Source organism: Centruroides sculpturatus, unplaced genomic scaffold, assembly GCF_000671375.1.
Source record: "Centruroides sculpturatus isolate CEXI.00-Female unplaced genomic scaffold, Cexi_2.0 scaffold1437, whole genome shotgun sequence".
Taxonomy (NCBI): Eukaryota; Metazoa; Arthropoda; class Arachnida; order Scorpiones; family Buthidae; genus Centruroides; species Centruroides sculpturatus.
In genome coordinates this window covers 156,250-177,368 of record NW_019385598.1, presented here as the reverse complement: position 1 = coordinate 177,368, position 21,119 = coordinate 156,250, and the positions used below count along the sequence as shown (strand labels likewise).

The 21,119-nt window shown below is 27.3% G+C and overlaps 1 protein-coding gene across 3 annotated transcripts in view; it reads left to right on the top strand.

Moving 5' to 3' along the window:
* LOC111640456 (type I inositol 1,4,5-trisphosphate 5-phosphatase-like) overlaps nucleotides 1-21,119 on the top strand; it is a 78,181-nt gene that overhangs the window by 20,449 nt on the left and 36,613 nt on the right. For all 3 annotated transcript variants that reach the window (XM_023386466.1, XM_023386464.1, XM_023386465.1), the window contains exons 5-11: nucleotides 4,720-4,823; nucleotides 6,568-6,684; nucleotides 9,250-9,305; nucleotides 13,203-13,287; nucleotides 13,364-13,459; nucleotides 16,437-16,514; nucleotides 17,628-17,701. In XM_023386466.1, the coding sequence (XP_023242234.1) occupies nucleotides 4,720-4,823; nucleotides 6,568-6,684; nucleotides 9,250-9,305; nucleotides 13,203-13,287; nucleotides 13,364-13,459; nucleotides 16,437-16,514; nucleotides 17,628-17,701 (610 nt within the window). The remainder of the gene's footprint in view (nucleotides 1-4,719; nucleotides 4,824-6,567; nucleotides 6,685-9,249; nucleotides 9,306-13,202; nucleotides 13,288-13,363; nucleotides 13,460-16,436; nucleotides 16,515-17,627; nucleotides 17,702-21,119) is intronic.

The window sequence follows — 21,119 nt, the reverse complement described above, 5'->3', positions numbered from 1 at the left end:
TTAATGTAACATTCGTTTGATTAAGTATTTCCATGCCGAAGGCAATCCTTCAGAATCTCTAGAATTAATGCATGCATCATGCAATCTGCTCTTATGTATTTCAATTTTTTCAGCGCACATCGCCAATGTCGGTGAATGTACTGGTTTAATAACACTTGCTTTCGTCCCATTTGACGATTGAGCCCTCAACTTGCGCCAATTGCGATAGTATTGTGACGTTAGATCCCTTGCTGATATTGTATTTATGTTCTTTTTTTGATACGTATTTATGGGACTTCTATTTGGTCCCACAAAATAAAAGATACGTTGACGGTGTCTTTGTAGTTTGGAAGAATGACCAAAAAATCAATGATTTTATTAACAAGATCAACAACAACGATGATGACCTCATGCTGAAAATTGAACAGAAATTGCCTCACGGATACATTTTTTGGATATTGACATTGAATTCAAAGAAGGACATTTGGTCACTAAGATATAAGTAAAACCGACGCATAGCCCTCTGTACATTCCGTCCCACTCTAATGATCCTTACCAATACAAAATGGCTTCCTTCCGTGCCCTTATCCAAAGGGCCTTTCTCTATTGCAGTAGTGTGTTAGATAGGCAAAAAGAAATTAATAGAATATTACATATTGCCAGATCTCTAGGGTACAGAGAAGATATGATAACAACATTGATCAGAAAATACAAAATAAACAAAACTAAAACTTAAAACTGCGATTTCGGCAAAATCACAAAGTTCACTTATGATAGAAAGATAGAAGCCATCATGAAGGAAATCTCAGCCCGCAAAAACTCCAATTTAATTTTCAAGAGAGCTCCTAACCTGTACAAATTATTAAGGAATGACAAAGACAGCATAGATAAATAAAAAAGTGCAGGAGTGTACAGGATTCCATATGAAAATCGTGAACTAGACATTAATAAAAATTATATTGGTGTCACTAATAGAAGTTTAGGAGTCAGATTAATTAAAAGAACATAAATACAATATCAGCAAGGGATCTAATGTCACAATACTATCGCAATTGGCGCAAGTTGAGGGCTTAATCGTCAAATGGGACGAAAGCAAGTGTTATTAAACCAGTACATTCACCGACATTGGCGATGTGCGCTGAAAAAATTGAAATACATAAGAGCAGATTGCATGATGCATGCATTAATTCTAGAGATTCTGAAGGATTGCCTTCGGCATGGAAATACTTAATCAAACAATTAGACAGCTCTTAGTTTAATGCCTTAATTTTAGTATTTTTTTTTNTGAATTTCTATATAACGTTTTGATATTTAATTAACCTATGCTTATTTTTTCATATACATATTTTGTTATTTCTAATAATAATTTTTATTTTTCTTTATACATTTATATATATATATATATATTTCAGTCGTTATTTTATTTTATTTGTATTTAAATTTTTGTTGTTCTATTTTGTTTAAATTCGAACATCTTAGCCTGATGATGGCCAACAGATTTGGCTGAAAACGTTTGCTTCTTCAATAAATTTTCTCAGCAAATTAAGGTGTTATGTTTTTTTTAATCCAAAAATTTTAATTTAATAAATATTTTTGAATTTATTCTAGTCATCTTTATCTTGAATATACAGTCGACCCCCCCCTGTATAACACGGTAGATATGTTCTGGTTTTTATGAATCCGTTTTCTACGAGTCCAGCCAATCACAGCCCGGTACATATGCAATTTACAGACTACGGCTGTTTGAAAGGTTTCTTCCATAAAATTAATCAATTCTAGACTAATTTGACTCAACATTTCCAAAATACGTATAATTTTTGGGAATAATCCATATAAACTATGCTATAAACAAAAAATTGTAGGATTACTTACTGAGTGTGCACTGTTCGATGGTGCCATTGCTTAAGTTTGTTTTTGTCGTGGAGCTTGTCATTGAATGGCGCTTGCATGCTTCCTGGTAAATTATTTTTTTTGCAAAAAATTTGCTGAACTTTGGAGACATCATTAATATAAATATAATTTTTATGGCTGTTAAATAATAAATGGTTTTTAGTAGGTCTGCTGCCCGTTTAAACTCAGCGGTTTGTATAATATCCGCTATTGGTCTAGATTTGACCAATCCTGTCGTGACATGAGTCGGAGATCACGTTTTACCGAATTATAGGAGTTTTTTTAGCGTGTTCGTACGAATACTGTCACAATTTTTTCGCCGTCACATAGGAATCCGAACTATAGGAACCCGTGTTATAGGTGGTCTACTGTATTAAAGAACAGTAAGTGGAATATACTTTTAAAACGAACTGAAGAGAACTACTTTAAATTGACATGATTGGAACATCTACATTATCATTTAAAATATTCTTACAGAAGCATAAACATAAAATATATAAAAAATACAATTTGTGAAGGAATAAATATTTGTATGTTAATAAAATGACCAATGTGTTAGGCTAAACTTGTTAACATCTTATTTATAATTTTTGAAAAGTCTATGCTGTCAAGTACTGGCCACCATCTTGTATATAATGTTGTAGCATTCTTACTAAGTACTTTAACCCGTCTCTTGGCCAGTTGAGTCTTTTGACTCATTATGGCGTATAAAAATATTATATTAAAAAGTTATCTAGACATGTAAGCTTTTTTTGACTTTATATGTTTTGTAGTAATTTTTCAAATTAGGTGCAAATTATTTTCAAAAGAGTTTTTATTTTATTAATAAATTGTTTTAATGTTATTTCTGACAAATAAGAAGGTGAGTCTCAGAGACTCATTACTTTATAGTGTTGCGTGACAATCATTTGCTGGAATTTGTATAATTTAGACAATAAGTTACTAGTCTTTTGTATTTAATAAGCATTCTACATGTTTGCTTAATACTTGTTTTTAGTACAACATCCAGATAAGTTGACAAAGTATTGTTTTTACTTAAAAATGACATATTTGTGCTATATCTATTGTGCGCTAAAGTTCAAACACTATTGCCTAAACAAAGAAATATTAGAACAGGTGAGTTGCTAAATGCTTTGCAAGTGGACAGTGATGATGATTTTGATGATAATTTTGAAAATGAATCTAAAAGATACTGATCATATCACTGAATCATCAGAAGTTGGTGATATTTTAAACTCCGCATCTGAAAATGAGGACAATAGTTGTTGACACTCACAAATTCATGCTTCATCTTCTGTGACCAAAAATGGAACACACTAGAATTATGAACCTCCTCTTATGGGAAAGAGCTCAGGTACACATTGCCATAAAAAGTGTTGTTGATAAAAATAAAATTACTATGCTAAACTTCTGGAAGAGTCTATAGATGCCATTTATTTTTGTTACAAAATGTTATAGAAGATGGTGTAAAATTCACTAACATTGAAGCAACTTGTATTTATGCAAAAATTTTCATGTTGAAAGACATGTGATAAAACTGAAATTAAGACGTTTTTTTGATTTATGACTAACAGCACTGTACAGTGTACTGTCTTCACTGTATATATCTGAACAAAAATGGTCATTCATTCTCTTTGCAATCATTTCTGTAGTAGATCCAACATAAAAGAAATTTTCATCATGCTTGACCAATTTTAAGGCATGAATTTAAAAGTATGCTAGTTTGAATTTTATTGCAAAAGTGAATATTAATTACTGAGAGAGATCTTACTATACATCTGTATTGCCTAGCATAAGGAGCTGCTAAAGTTGCTGTAAATTTGTTCTAGAATATGTTTCATGCTATTGCTTTGTCTGTCTTTGCTTTCCATGAAAAGCTCTAATGATATTAACTATATCATTTGGAAAACTGTCCATGTGCAATACTTTTGATTGTACAAAACTTCTCATCTCTATCAATATCAGAGAGGAAAGTATAATGGAAACTAGGGTTTTGACAGCTGCCAGTGTTTGATAATATAGTTGGATTTCCAATGTAAATAGGAACCTACAACTGTTAGTTTGCAGTAAACCTTTGTCAATAGATGATTTTTGCTCTTAACTACTTTGATTTAATGGTGTATAACACTTTAAAACCTCTGTTCAATAGAGAAAGCACTACTGTCAAAGTTTTTATTCATGTTATTTATGAATTCTTTAATATAAGTTGGATTTTTCTGAATAATGAATTTGTCAATGCACCTGAAGACAAGTTTAATATCAGTACAAAATTTTTAAACACTGGGACTTTCTATCCAACTAAGTTCTACTTCTGCAATATTGTCAGAAGTGGGTGATGATCCCATGGAAATACTGTATTCATCTGGATACATTAATTATAGTAAGGTTGTTACAATATTATGCACAAGTGGTATTGAACAGCAAAGACTTTTAAAAAACTGTAAATAAGATATTAATTGGTCTAGCCTAATGCATTTGTCATTATATTAATGTAAAAAATGTAAAAAATCCAGTCTCACTCTTACGAAAGCAAGGGCGAGACTGGATTTCTTGATGTAAAAATTATTATTCTTTCACAAATTTGTCTTTATTATATATTTTTATGTTTATATTCTGTAAAGATATTTTTAAAAGATAATATGCATGTTCCATATATGTCAACTTTAAGTATTTTATTAAGTTCATTTTGAAAGTATATATTCAATTTACTGTTTAATATTTGTAGCAAAAGATGACTTGGAGTCAGAAACATTTAAGTAAAAGTTTTGGTTTCTTTAATTAGCAATTATATAGATTATGTTAAAAAGATTTTGTATTAACAAAATATTAATGTTTAATTTTTTAATACAGAACATACATTTTTACCTGTGGAAGGAAAAGAAGTACATTCAGGTAACATTGAAAGGGTTACAACAAAAGAGAAGGCTAAATTTCCTCAAGAATTTTTTCCTGAAGTAAGAAATTAAGTTTTGAAATATTTTATAAAGATTTGTTAAATTTGTTCTTTTAATAGTTTATTAATATTATTAGATTGATTATAAATTACAGGATAAAATTTATTATATAATGATAGCATTCTTGAATCAAGACTTTATTAAATCTTAAATTAGTAAAATATTATCATCATAAATTTATTTTGTGTTATAAATAATTTCTATTCAGTTAAGTGAATAAGTGACAACATTCAAATGTTTAGAAAAATTTAGTATTAGTTTGTTTTAGGATGGAAAAAATTGTTCTGCAAAACTGAATGAATAAAAATATAAGCTAGCTATAATTGTTTGTTTAAAATTAATCTTAAAAAATATTATACAAAGAAAACAACTTGTATTTAATAAAGTGCTTGATTTTGAATATAAAGAACCTTATTACTTTTTAATAATGTTGAAAATTATAAGAGGAGTTATATGTAAGTGTAAGATAGACAGAATAAGAAAATGCAGTAAACTCTGGAAAGAATTGCACATCTTGAAATATTAGTTTTCAGTATTCATTACACCATCCCAATAAATGCTGTTACATAGATAAGGAAAAATTCTTTCATTGTCCATTAAAATTTTTTTTTCAATAGTTATTTTCAATTGAATTCATCACATTTGTATTTAATAATTGTAGAAAAGTTTACAAATTACAAATATAAATTTCCTAATTGAAATGTTTTAAATTTTATTTTAATATCATGAAAAATCTTGAAATGAGAATGGATAAAGTTAGTAATGAATAAAATCACAATTTAATTTGAAATTAAAAGCTATTTAAAAACACTTAATAAAATTATAAAATTATTTTAAAAAATGAAATAAGAAAATGAGTAACTAATTAATATATATTAATACTCAGAATTTTTAAAATATAATTAGCATTTGAATGAAATACGAAACTATGAAACTCCATTTATTTTTTTACTTTTCATGTCACTTATTGACAATATTCAGTATTTTGTCTCAAAAACTTGAAATATTGGAAAAATTTCAGAAGTGGTTCATTGAAATCTAAATTGTTGCTACTGAGTTTTCTTTATTTACAACTTAGAATATGAGTTTAGTTTGGATTAATATATTCAGTTATTTTTAATGTTTAATGTGATATTTAAAATTTACCCATGTGGGAATTTTACAATGAAATATTTTTGAAAATTTTTAATCTAATAAAATATTTCTTCTAGGTAAATTTGTTTTTGAAGGTCATTTTATTAAATTGCAACAAATGTTTAATGGTTAATTTGACTTCAGCTCTACTTGTAATTTTATTTTGCTTTTCAACTAATTGAATTTACCTACAAAATTTCATTTACTGTTAACTGATATGATAAATGCTATATTTCACGTGACATAAGTAATTTAAATAATAAAGAAATGATGGTTAATATGTGAAGGTAATAGTTAAACTGGATTTAATTCATATAGTTAATTAAAATAATAAATCTTGCATATCATACATATATATTTAAATTGTCTTCTTCCATGCTTTAATAATCTGTATAAGTATTTTAATCTTGGAAAAGTGTAATAAGTGTTTAAACTTGAATATATAAGTAAAAGTAAAAACTGGCTTTTTGAAGTAAAATAAATATCTTAATAGATATTATTTTTTACCACAGTATTAAGTACAATAAATTTATATAAGTTTCATATGTTTAATTCTAAAGAAATTACTTCTAGAACAAATGAATTTAAACATTTAAATATTTGTTTTAAGTGCAAATGGTCAAGAAAAGGCTTTATAAGAACAAGATGGAATATAAATGGAACCATATTTGACCTCGTCAACATTCATCTGTTCCATGATGCTTCAAATTTTGTTTCGGTAGAAGCAGTAAGTTAAGAAAACTTGTTTATTTATTCTATAAATATCTTGAATTAACTTTATATTTATTTTGAAAATGAACTTTTTAATGCTCTATTTTTACTTAAAACATTTTTTTATAATCATAAAATAAAAAGTTTATCATGTGTTACTCAGTTTAGCATCCACATCTGTATGGTAAACTGAAGTTAAGTTTGCAATTTAAACTATGTAATTCTTTAGGTTACATAAACTAATTTTGTGTCTAGGTCTTTGTTGATTTTTTCTTCCAGACTATCAGGATTACTAAATTTAATTATGAAATTAATATAATTGTTTATATTAGAACAGCATGGCAGCCTAACTGACAATCTTTATTCCAAATTGCATAGTTTAATTATCTAACTAATGACACTGTTATAGCCCACTAATAATCACATAGTTCAGATCTTTGGTTTGTTATAATTTTTTTTTTTATAAACTGCTTATTTTATACAATGTTGTTGTTGTTGTAATTCAATACAGAATCAATTTTTTCAAAATTATGAATACTGTATTGAATTATAAAAAAATATGAACTTCTTGTATTTTTTGACATTTTTGTTAATTAAGTTTTTGTCTTTTTTAAAATTTTGATTATTAATATTCTGTTAATTCTGATGATTAACTTACTAATTTTGTTGTTAATATGTAATAAGTATGGATTTAAGTTTTGTATATAACTTAGGCTAATTTGTTATTAGATTTATTTTTATTTTTTTGTAATGTCAAAGTAATTAATTAATAGAAAGTTAAGATTGAAATCTTTTGTAATTGGTTCATTATTCCAAATTAAATTTAATGTAATTTCAATTGTATACAAATTTATCTGGTATATTAAATCAAATTCTAATTACTTGCTAAAATTATCAAGTTATTAATAACANATATATATATATATATAATTTTAATTTTAAATTAATAAATATTGAAAAATAATAAGTAAATGGGACTAACAGATAATCACGTTAAATTATTTCAATAAATCCGATATCTATCTATAGACCTATAGTATTTCAAACATTAGTTATAATTGATTAACCTAATAATTTTGGCATATGTTTAAAATTTAGTTTAAAAAAAATTACTAAATACAATTAGGTAAAACTTTAATTTACAGTAGAATCTCAGTTTAACGGACTGCTGTGGTTACTGAAAATCATTTGTTGTTCTGAGAATGTTATATCATGAACAACTGATTTCCCACATACCCAGGAAAATATTTATTTGAAAAACTTTCTGTATTTTAATCCGCTACATATAAGAAATGCCAATACAGTAGAGCGTCGTTTATCCAAAAGTTGGTTATCCGAAACGTCAGTTATCCGAAAGATTTCCAGTCGGCAAATTTAAATTTTCGCTAGTGCTGTGGTGCTATATCTTGGGCTACTCCAATACTTTTTTTGTTGATGTGTTTTTTTTTAGCTGGCAGCACTGACACTTTTGTGTGGTGTTTTTTCTGAGCACTGTGTGTCGTGCTGAATCAAACGTTTTTGATACTAGATTAACTTCTAAAGTATAGTTTTTATTTGTTTTAATATTTTTCAATGTATTTATTTTGTTTGTAAAACATAAAGAAATCATTTTTAATGATACAATAGCCACGATTATTATTTTAAAAAGTTTACGTTAGGCTTAACATCGACGAAAATTCAACGCGAAGCGACATGCAATGGAGAAAAATTTCAACACAGGATAGGTTAATATGTTTTTTCATACATAATCGGTTATCCGAAAAATAAGTTATCCGAACAACCCTAGTCTCCAATTGATTCAGATAAACGACGCTCTACTGTATTTGAAACTATTCAATCTCTCGATCTCTGTTTTTTAGTCTATAGAAACATGTATGTTACAAGATTGCATAGCACATTAACACTTTACTTGATTTCACGATTTGTTAAAAAATTTGCCCATCTCAGTTTGTTTTGATGCTGCAGAAAAGCAATTTGATGCTGCCTATTAAATAGAATAATCACTTAATATTAATGTAACATACAGTCTGTTCTTTTATGCTCAAACTCTAAAGGAAGGTCTTCATGACTTGGAAAGACTTGATGGCTTTGCTAAATTTTGGCACTACACTTGGACCAGCATCAGAATGTTCACAAGGTAGTTACTTCTCAATTATATCAGCTTATTGACTCTTTGTACAATTCTTCAATTTTACTGTATATATTTCAGCTGTAAGAAGTACATAGTCATATTCTACAAATTCCCAGAAACACCCAATTATTAACTGAAAGTAGAAAAAAACATGAAATTTACAATGGATGGAGCTAGAAAAAATCTGGTATTCTGAATTATAGATCCACTAAAAGGAGATAAAATTACATTGATTTGGTGGGACCTGGAAAAAAATCTGTTATCCCAAGAAATCCGTTGTTTTGTGATCCATTAAAATGAGTTTCTACTATATTTAGAATATTTTTTAGATTTTAAAAATATTTATTATGATGATAAATGTAAATAGTTTAAATTTTTTGTAGTGATTAAAGAAATGTAAATGATTTTGTATCTAATAATTTATTTACTGGTTCATTTTTTACTTTTTAGTTTCCATCAGCTTATACTAGAAAGAGACAACATGCTCTAGAATATATATTGAAAAGGTTATTATATTTTTTTAGATAAGAATAATTATTATATTACTTATATCATTATGAATAATTATATCTTTCAATAAATATTAAGATGTTTTTTAATTAACAATAGAAATTTTGATTATGTAAATAATGAAAGAGTATATTTTCTGTTATATTGTGAAAATGATGAGAAACACGTGACAATAAGACAATGCAAATACCAGTCAATCATGTTTTTATTGATCGAAATGAGGTAACAGAGATATGCCTTGTTACAGAGAACAAAAGTATATATATGAAAGCAAGAATATGATATGCAAGAAAGTCGAAATTAGAAATTAATAAGATGATTAGAAATTAATAAACTTATAAATTTATTAGAGAACTTTGGCTTTCTTGCAAGACTTAGTTGCTTTACAGGGAAATGAGAGGCAATACTTAATGGGGAAAAAAGAGAAACAAAAAGCAGACGACAAAATGGACATAAAGAGCGTTCAGAGAGCGATACTGGATTTATTAGCGGATTTATTATTGGATTAGCGGAAATTATGAAGATATCTCATGCAATATTAAAAGATATTGGAAAATTAGTGGTTGAACGTAGAGAAGAAGAGAAAACATTTAAAGGGATAGATAGCACCAATGACATCAGAACGTAAGCCGGATCTTTTATTTACGATTAACAGCTTGTTTATAATAGCAGTGGGATGGATGACAGCTAAAATAATAAACTCTACACTGACTGTGAAAGAAAACACTTTCTTCTCCAATTACAAACGAAACTGCCGTTGGTCCCTGAAACTTGAGCTAAGTGAAAGCTGATATGTTTATTTATTTCCTTTTTCAAATGAAATTACAACAAAATAAATATAAAAAGATGTTGAAAGGGAAAAAACTGATTGAAATAAAAGATATAATCGTAATTTTTTTCATAAATGATTACCGTAACTTCATGACTTAAAAAAATCTCATGCTATATAAGCAGGGATAACCCCCTTTATCTCCCCCACTCTATCAATCTTTAACCATTAAAATTTAATAGCATTAATCCCCATGATAAATAAACCTCTCTACAAAATTTCAGAAATTTTCAACAAAAAGCACAAGTTATTAAGAGTAAACAAAATTGTGCCCCCCTCACACCCCCATACATACAAAAAAACACCCAATTTTTTAGAATTTCTCGACATTTCAGAGTCAAGTCCAAACAGAAAATCTGGGGGGGGTAATTTTTTCACTGATCGCCATACTTTCCCTCAGTTATATATAACAGAGCCAAGAAAGTAAAAACATTCATTTTTACTTTTTTGGCTTTGTTAATTTATTTAATTAACAGAGCCTTTTATATGTTCAAAACTGAATTATCAAAAACTATCGAGTAACATCTTTGGGAAAAAAATTCTCATCATTATCAAATCTTTTTATTATATAATGCTGAAGTTAAAATAATCTACAAACTAAACTTTTGGAAGTAAAATTAAAACATTTTCAAATTTTAATTCCTCTCATTAGCAGATTTTAATATGCACTTCATAATTCTGAAATTAACTTCAAACAAATTGTATCCTATATATAGTATTCATTAAAAAAAAAAAAAAAAATTGAATGGCATTGTTATATAAATTTCTTGTAAAATAATTTTTTTAATAAATGTGTGTTGTATTCAGTGGGGTCAGACTTAATGACAATTTTACTCATTATTAACATTTAAGCATTTACAATTTTTTTATTAAGCCATTCTGTACTCTCAAAATTAAGTTTTTTGCCATTTTACAGTAATTAAAAATATAAGTTTAAAAAAATTTATTTATATAAAATATAACAGATAGCACCACTAAAATTTTAAATGTTGCCAGGAAAGTTAAGAAACTCATTTTTTTAATCAGCTTAATTATAGGATCGTTTGCTTTACAGATCAGGCCAAATGCTAGATAACTTTTAGAGTGAAAATTTATTTAAACATTAGTATGTGATTTTGAGTTTTGAATTTAAAACTTTTCTTTCTGTATTTCAAATGTTTAAAATAATTGGCTCTATACTTTTTAAATTATTATATCATGTTCCAATGTTAAAAATGTAACAATGGCAATCTTCTTGACATAAGGAGCATTTTCAATTTGGAAAAACTAATTTTTAAGATGCTATTTTGTATGACTAGCTAGATTGTTAGTAGATATTTGAGAAAATTTCCTCTTCATATTCTTTATCTATTTACTAGTTTCTTTAGTATCTTAAAAGTAAGCATCAGAAATTAATTCAAGATGGTTAAGTAAGCTGCCTGGAATCTTGAACTCATCTCAGGCTAATTGTACAAAAGGCCTTAAGTATATGTAACATGTTCCAGATTCAGAAATGATGGCAACACTAATTAATTTATAAATGAGAATATTATAACTAAAAGCAAATTAATAATTGGAAATCAGGTTCAATTTGTAAATGAAAGTTTCAGATATAAAAATGTATTTCTTTGATTAAAATACTCATTTTTTACTCATTTACTCTTGTCTAAAATAGGGATGTTAGAATCAATGATGTCTTACATTCACTGTTTAAACTGGCAATTGGCATTTAACACAAGCATATCATATCATATATATATATATAATGCATGAATAATAAATATTTGGTTATATAATACTCAAATGTCACATCAGTTCAAATGAGCTTTGCTGTTTAGTTTAAGCTTGTTTTTAATGTTGTTAAAATAACATTGTATTCATCAATAAAGCTAATAGTCATTAAATACACAGAAAAACATGGAAATAGCTTCAAAATGATTTATTTCATGACATTTGTATTGTTTTTCTAACTTATTACCTTTTCAAAAAATTTTATTAAAATTCATAATATAAATTTTTTCTTCCATAAATTATCTTAAAATTCAGTTTCAAAGTCATGATGCATTTTAGAATCAAGAAACCATGTTATTAAGATATATCAAATTTGTTCAATTTCATGTATCTGTTTTAATACGAGGGCAGTTTTTTCCATCTCTGATGGTCCATAAAACAAAGACAAGTGTAAATAACAAAATGAATTTATTACCAAAAGTTAGGTACAAACGTGGTTACTTTTTGACATAATCACCATGAAAATTGAGGCATTTGTCATATCTGTGGATGAGCTTTGCAATCCCCTCTTCATAGAATGTTGCCGCCAGTGAATGGAGATGGCCTTAATGACGTTGTTTTGAAGAGCTTCATTAGTCTCAAACCTCTGCCAACTTAGCCACATTTTCAGTTCAGGAAACAGGTGTGGAAGTTTTCACACATTTAAAAGTATCAAGCTGTGTGGAAGTCTTTACCACTTTAAACACCCAGCATATAGCCCTGATTTGGTAACAAGTGACTTCCACATCTTTCCTGAACAGAAAACATGACTAAGAGGGCAGAGGTTTGAGACTAATGACAATCTTCAAAACGTCATTAAGGCCATCTCCATTCACTGGCGGCAACATTTTACGAAGAGATAATGGAAAAGTTCATCACAGATATGACAAATTCCTCAATCGTCACAGTGATTATGTCAAAAACTAACCACGTTTGTACCTAACTTTTGGTAATAAACTCATTTTGTTATTTACACTTGTTTTTGTTTTATGAACCATCAGAGGTTGAAAAAAAAAACAGCTTATGTATATTTCTAATGTTTCAGAGATAAGTTAATTATGGATATAATTAATTCATTAATAAATTTTCATAGAGAAACATGATTGATTATAATGATTACCATCACATTATTATATATTCAGTATTATTATTATTAGGATTAGTACATAATGTCATAAAATGTCCATTTACTAAAATTATATAGATGCATATTTTTATAGTTCTAAATAGTAAATTTTAATGTAATAAATATATACTTAATATATTATTAATACTTACAAAATATTTTAAAATATCTTTTTGTTTTCTAATTTAGATTTCAAACAGATGAATATGATAAAGTTCCTTTTTTCATATTTGGTGACTTTAATTTTAGGCTCGATACTCCAAGTGTTATTCAGGTATTTGATTTATTAATGTTTGAATTTTTGATATGGTATTTAAAGATTTATAAATGAATGTGTTTGTTTGAATTAGACAATAACTAATCAGGCAACACCAATTCACATAAAGAGTGCCAAAAATGGTGAAATTGTTAAAATGCTATATAGGGATCCTGTTAATGAAAACAAAGTAAGTTATGTACATTTTTTTCAATTCAATTTTTAATAATATTTTAAAGCAAATTTGAACTAATTTTAAATATAATTAAAATTTATTTAGTAAAAGAGAGTCTAATATTGACATATTTTATTTATATTACAATGTAATAAATGAAAGTAATTTTTTACATTGTGTTTGTTTAAAGATTTTTTTTATCTTTCTATAAAAAAGTTCTGCCAAGTATGCAGATGAAATATTGCATAACTATAAAACATTACATAAAAATTTATTTGAACCTTTTCAAGTACATATATTTTAAAAGTTTGATTAAAATGTATTTATTAATGAGAAAAATTCCTGTATGATTTGTTCTCTCAAACAATTGTATGCTTACTCATAACAATTACAATGAGAACAAAAGGCAATCAAGTACAAAAGAGAGAAGTTTCATTATTTTTTTATTTAAGTTGCTATATATTACTATTATATTCTCTCTGAAATTTGAGATAGTTAAATTGAATGTTTGTTTAGGTTATATTGTCAAAACTAATAATAAATTAAGATATGTTTATTTTTTATTTATTGATTTTTATTGGTTCGATCATTTTATTACAAACTGATAGGAGTCAAGTTTAAACTTTTGTCTTTTATAGAAAATGACTGATAAATTGAGTATATAAAAAGAAATTAATTATAACCTTGTATCAAATGCATCATTATATATATATAAATAACACCTTATCTTTGCCGAGAAATATATTTGTTTCAAAACAAACGTTTTCAGCTTGATTCACAGGCCATCCTTGGGTTGAGAACAAAATTTGAATTAAAGCATTCCATTAATGTCTTCCTGCTGCATGGAAATTTATAGTTAAAAAATTTAATAAGAGCTCTAACCAGTCTAAATAGTAATTTTATTGGATGTGTTAATAATTATATTTCTTAATACTTCTATGTACATATTTTACATTTTTATATTTTTATGTTACTACATTGGTTATTTAATAGTTTAATTTTTATTGTGTGTTATTTCGTTGCTTATTTAATTTTGAATTTTGTATTCCATTAATGGAATGCTTTAATTGAAATTTTGTTCTCAACCTGAGGATTGCCTGCGAATCAGGCTGAAAACATTTGTTTTGAAATAAATATATTTCTCGGCAAAGATAAGGTGTTATTTATGTTTGGTGATTTGCTGAGTACTTTATGATGATATTGCATAATATATATTATTAAACTCTTAATTTAAAATTTTATATATATAATAATTTTAAATTAAACTTTAGGATTTGTTAAATTTTCAACAAATGTAATGGAAAATTATTGGTTATAGATTTTCATATTAAATTAATATGTAATGTATCCAGTTACAACTGTTTCCTCCTGATAGTTATATCAAATTCTTCTTTCATGTTTTTTGAAGAAAGAATATAAATATTTTCCTTACAAATTAATTCATACAATTATCTAAGACAGTGTCTGAATGTTCTTATTCTAAGTGATTTCAATTAAAAATGGAAGTATTCAAATGCAAGAACTGAGAACTATTTGAATGCAAAAAGTTCTCATTGTTCCTGAAAACTTTTGCTAGATGTTTGAATACTTCTTAAGTATGATCCTTATCAACTTGCATGACAACAAATAAGCCAATTAAAGTACTAAGAACCAGTAGATTATTCTGCCATTGGTAATTTGTTACAGTAATAGAGATAGTTATCCTGTGATCTGATTTCTCGAGGAATTTTAATAGAAATTGAGTTAACTTTGATACCTGTAATTATCAACATATTAATCAACTAGTTCTCAAATATTTGGTACTAGTTAGTTATTAAATGCTCTGTTCAAGGCAAATTGGCAACACTGTATTACTTTATTCTTACCATTTCATGAGTTATTTTCATTATTTGTTCTTGAAAATTCAATTCCTGGAAACTCCTTATTCTTGAAAGTTATCAATTCTCAAGGTATTTGATTCTGCCCCTCATTAATTCTAACAAAGATTCTGTGCCTCTATATGTATTTTGTCATGAGATTCTTATTTCTCTGAAAGGATTAGAAATCATTCTTAGAATACACTTTGTTGCAGTCTGTGCTGTGTATTTTACATGGAATCTTAATCTCCTGCTTTATTTAGGTTATGATCTTTATATCCAAAAACCTGTTTTGTTTCTGCATTGGACAAGTTTCCAGTTTGTAGTAACATTTAATATAGGAAATGGCTTTGCTCCAATGGATTTTTTTCATTTAGGCAGGTTTTTGTTTTAGACAGATTTTACTGTACTGAAAAATTAGTAAATATTCAACTTATCCAAGAAATAATGTGTGTGTGTAAAATAGCATTTATTGTTCCAGTAGTCTTTTCTACCGTAGGTATTATACCATGTAAATTACATTATAGAAGGCTACCATACTAAACATCACATAGTCAGAAAATTCCTAAAGTACATACACATGTGAAAAAATACACAAACATAATAATAGTGTGACCTCCAGGAGCAACAACACTGAATGATAAATGAATGAAATAATCCGTGGGACTGGCAACACTGCTGAACTCTCTGGCATCGGAAGTAAATCTTTGTGTTAACTCTGCTGGGCTGGTGAGCATGTGCATGTACAATATGTTGCAAAAGTTTCTTTTGGAACATATTGTACATGCTCATTCATGCAACCATGCTCATTCTATATTGTATTTCCCCAAATACAATTAAGTGTATATATTTTGGATCAAACTCTGTGATTGTCTGACTGATCAACCATGCCACCAAGAGAACAAGCAACGCACCTGACCAAGACCATCAGTAGTAGGGGTATGACATGACCTCTTCATTGATCTCACCACAATAGCTTGTTTTATAGTTAAGCCTTGGTCCTGGTATGGCATTGATAAACTCCATCAACACCATCATAATAATATTGATTACTTTTAAACTTTATATTGTTATTTTTATCATTTAAAAAATAATTTAAAAATATGACTACTTTTGACAATATATCCTTTTTTCAGGTAGTATTAACATTAGAAAAAAAGGTATTTGATCTGGAAAATCATGAAGAAACATTTTTAAAAAATAATGGAAAATGGGTAAGTTGAAATTTTTTAATTGTAATTTTATATCATTTAAAATTTCCAAAAGATTATTTAATAGTATCTGAACTTTGATTATTTTTCTTAATATTTCATTTTTTTTAATATACAAGATGTCTGCGAAGGCTTCAGGATTAAAAGTCAAAAAATATTGAAAGATAGAAAAACTAAGTTTTTGTTGCTATTCTTTAAACTTTATTCCTTAAAACTATACTATTTGTTGGCATGGTCAAACTTTCTTATATTCATAAGAAGTTTTTATAAATCTACTTTTCTAATTTCCTTGTTTTCAAAACTTAATCTCTAAAGATAAATTTCAGTTTAAAGAAGAGAGAATATTTAGATGGACCTAGATAAGGATATTATCAAAATATACTTGCAGTTTAATTTCAATTCTTTGTTTACATGATAGTACCAGTGAGTTCGAATACTAAGAACAGAATAACTGATTTTATATTGACAAAACTTGTTCTATTTGGAATCACATCCATATAAAAAGAAACCATAAGATAGACTGCGAAACAGAAAAGGACAAGCAAAACTTGGAGAATTCCAATTCAAAGTTTTCTTATATAGTGCAAAAATACAGACAAAATTTATTTATAAATTTTGATAATCTCAAAAGAATTTAAACTTAAAAACTATTGTCCAAGTTTAAAATAGATTTTAAATAAGTATACTGGTATTGAAACTTATCAGAAATATGTAAGTTTCATAAGTTGGATTTGCATACACAAATTCAAAATAAAACATTTGATATTGTCAGTTTTATAAAACTAATTTTAGAAAATCTACAGAATAGTTTTTCATCAGAGGAAGACCTAAGTTTTTACTTTTACTACAAATTTTAGCAATTTTAGAATTATTTAACTCTAAAATTGCTAAAAAAAAATTTCACTTACATTGAAAAATAGTCATAATTACACATATGTCAGTATTTATAAAATTCAGGGTGTTTACGTTTGAAGTTTTGACTTAGTTCCAATGATCCATAGCTCTCACTAATAAAGTATGACAGTAATTCATTGCAAATAGTACATTTTTTTTTAATTTTATAGATTAAGCTGTCAAAAAAATTTTGAATATTAAAATTTAAGTATTAACTTTCAGTTAAGAGATTTTGATAAGGAACCTCAAACGTTTGAAAATGAATTATATGAATTTGAAATTAGTTTTCCACCCAGGTAAGATATATTTATTTTATTTACAAAATCTTTCTTTTAATATTAACTTTTGCATTTAAAAAATGATTTCAATACATTATAAACAATTTGAAGTTACATAAAATTAACAGTTTATGAATATATCTCACTAGAATGTTTTATTTGTTAGTATGTGTATATTACAGAAATAATTTTTTATAATGTTATTTGAATTTGGTTATTTTTATATTTGAATTATAATGAATTCAGAGATAATTGTATTAAGATGCCAAGGAAAAATATTTAACTTTAAATATATAATTAGAAATGTAATTCAACAAATTTTTGAGGAAAATATTCTATAGCAGTTTTTTAATGCAAACAAAATTTAGGAATATGTTTACTGTAATAAGTGATATCCTAAAGAGTATGATAATTAGTAGTGATGTAACGAATATTCGGTTACTATTCAGTATTCGGTCTATTTTTCGCTATTCGGCTGAATACTGAATATTTAATCACTATTCGGCCAAATACCTAAAAACAGGAGTAAGAAATAACAAAAACACAGTAACTTAATCGTTTTGGTATTTAGATTTAATGTTGTCTGGTTAGTGTTGTTTGTTTATATTTATTTATAACTTATAACATGCACAAAATAAAAAAATAATAATATTTAGTCACATGTATTCACAATTTATAATTACAAAGATCAGCACATGTACACACCTATTCGTTCGAGAATTGTTGCACATATGTAAGGGTCTGACCCTGCCTATCCTTTTTAAGCGCTCATCTTTGCTATTTCCTTTCTCTTTCCTTCATCTCTCTAGTCCATGTATGCCTATGCATAAATCATAATACACACTCATGATACTTTTGATTCGTCACTTTTCCATCGTAGTTTTTCCATTTTATAATTACGTGACTCATAGCCTGGTGATAACGGAGAAGAGAGACAGATAGGATGTTGGTATCTGTCACAGTTATGATTTCATAGATTCGAGACAGCTTGGTAGCCCGAACGGTCCCAGGCATGTTAAGTGACTTTCATTACAAGCATTTAGCTTTCTGAAGCCTATGACAACAATTGTTTGGCATTGACGGCTGTGAATTTTGCGCCAATAAGCTGCTTCGACTTGTTCAATTATGTTATCTACTCAATTTCATATTTATTTTCACATTTTTACTTTGCGGTCCTTCTCTGTTCTTTTTCCGTTATTTACACGTGTAGGTCATTTCATTGTTATTCACATTTGATATCATCATTTATCGCATACTGCCATGAAGCTCTTGTCTGTTCACTACAACTGTCAAGAATTAACGCGATTGGCGAAGTGTAGTGACAGCAGGCCAATAGAGAGCAGAGTGCGCGATCCTTGCCATATAATGCGATTTGCGCGCCAATTTTTGTACGTGCGTTAATCAAGCCAAAATAGTTTGGCCGAATATTTGGCCTGAGACCGAATATACTATTTGTTACATCACTAATATATTTACATAATTTAATTGTAATATATAAAAGTAATTATCACTTAGATCTAGTTGTATATGACATACAAATATATAATAATAATAGCACTCAAATGCAAACTTCTATACACCCAGAAACCATANTATCTCCACAGAATGTGGGTGTGTGGTCACTCTTAGCTTCATTTCTCCCCATAGACCTTACTGGCATGGGTGTCCCTACCAGGAGCTTGTGCTCCAGCCTGCATTGCCCTATGGATCTGTAAAACTACTGGGCTCTCCCACCACGACCAGGTGGTGACCACGGGAGAGTTATTACTATTATTATTATTATTATTATTGGATTAGTTGTCATACTCTTTTTACGATATTCAATTTGAAATTAATGAAATTGTTGAAAGTGAACTGGTAATTCAATGATATCTCAGTATTAAATGTTGAAAGGATTGGAAAATGAACTGAAAAAGTAATTTATAGCTTCTGTTATTTCAAAGTGATAGTTCATTGAAATAAATAACTTACCTAACGAATAACTTGACCCAGTTATTATTGGATTTTTTTTATAATATGAATGGCATTTGTTGTTTAATTTGTTATATATTACAAATTTAATATAAAATGCTTATATTTAATTTAGAAATTTTAAAAAAATTTATATAATAGTTCAGATAAACAAGGAAATTCATGTAGTAAAAAGTTAAGTTTTTATGAAAAATTAGTGTTTAACTTTATGTATCCTTTCAGAAAGATGTCACCTGAACAAACATAAATATTTGTGTCTAATGTAATTGGTCTTAGTGTTTTTGATAAATCTGATCTAATTATCTGCAATTTTTAAAAAATTAAGAATCAGTAAAGAAAACTATGTGATGATATTGCATAAAATAAATTTTAGTTTGAGTTATTATTAAGACATTAAAACAAAATTATTTTAGAAATTGTTTAAAAAATTATACTAATTGAATGAAATAACATGGCACTGTAGAATAACATTATTCTAAAAATGACAAGTTAAGTTTCTCAGATAATGGATATTCTATTAATATAGTAGTAAATACATTATAAATATTAATTATCTTTTTTCAGATAGCAATATATAATAATTATTTTTAAACAAAATGAAAGAAAAACACTAATAGCTTTTCTTCTTTTTGACTTGTTAATTACCATAATTATAAGTTATATTTAATTTAGTATTTATCATAAGTCAGTTTTACATTCTATATTTTTTATTTAGATCTAAATGTAGTTTAACTTTCTCAAATAATAATGGCTGATTTGTCATGCTATAACTTGGCTAATTAAATGTACAAATAAATGCATAATGAAATTTGGTCTAAAGGAAGATGATTAAGTTACCATTTATCTTGTATATATAGCAAAATATTTTTTTGGATATGAATCAGCTTTTGACCGCTTTGCAGTTAGTCAATTGATTTTCTGCACAACCTCTTTTTGCCCCACATTATCATCAAACTATCCATTTTTCAATGCTAGTAATTAGTCGTTCAAAAAGGGTACCTGCCAGTTATGTTTCAGAGCAAATTGCAGGAAGTTATTCTAGCCGTCAGATCTCACACAATTGACATGGTATGAAAACATCACAGCATGATAAATATCCTAACTTGTTTAAATGGCCAACAATTGATCTCTAGAGATGGATAATACTTCTGCATTTTCCCCAGTAGTATAATGTGGATTCTTTTTGAATTAGTGCACTGATTGTATTGTCATTGACAAATGAACAAAATTTTTGATCAATTCAATACAGTAGACCCCCCTATAAAACAGGTTCATATAATACGGATTCGTATAATATGGCAAAAAAATTGTGATTGTATTTGTATAAACACGCTAAAAGAAACTCGTATAATGCAGTAAAATGTCATCGCCGACTCATGTCGTGACAGGATTGGTCGAATCTAGACCAATAGTGGATATTGCACAAACTGTTAAGTTTAAACAAGCAGCGGACCTACCAAAAACC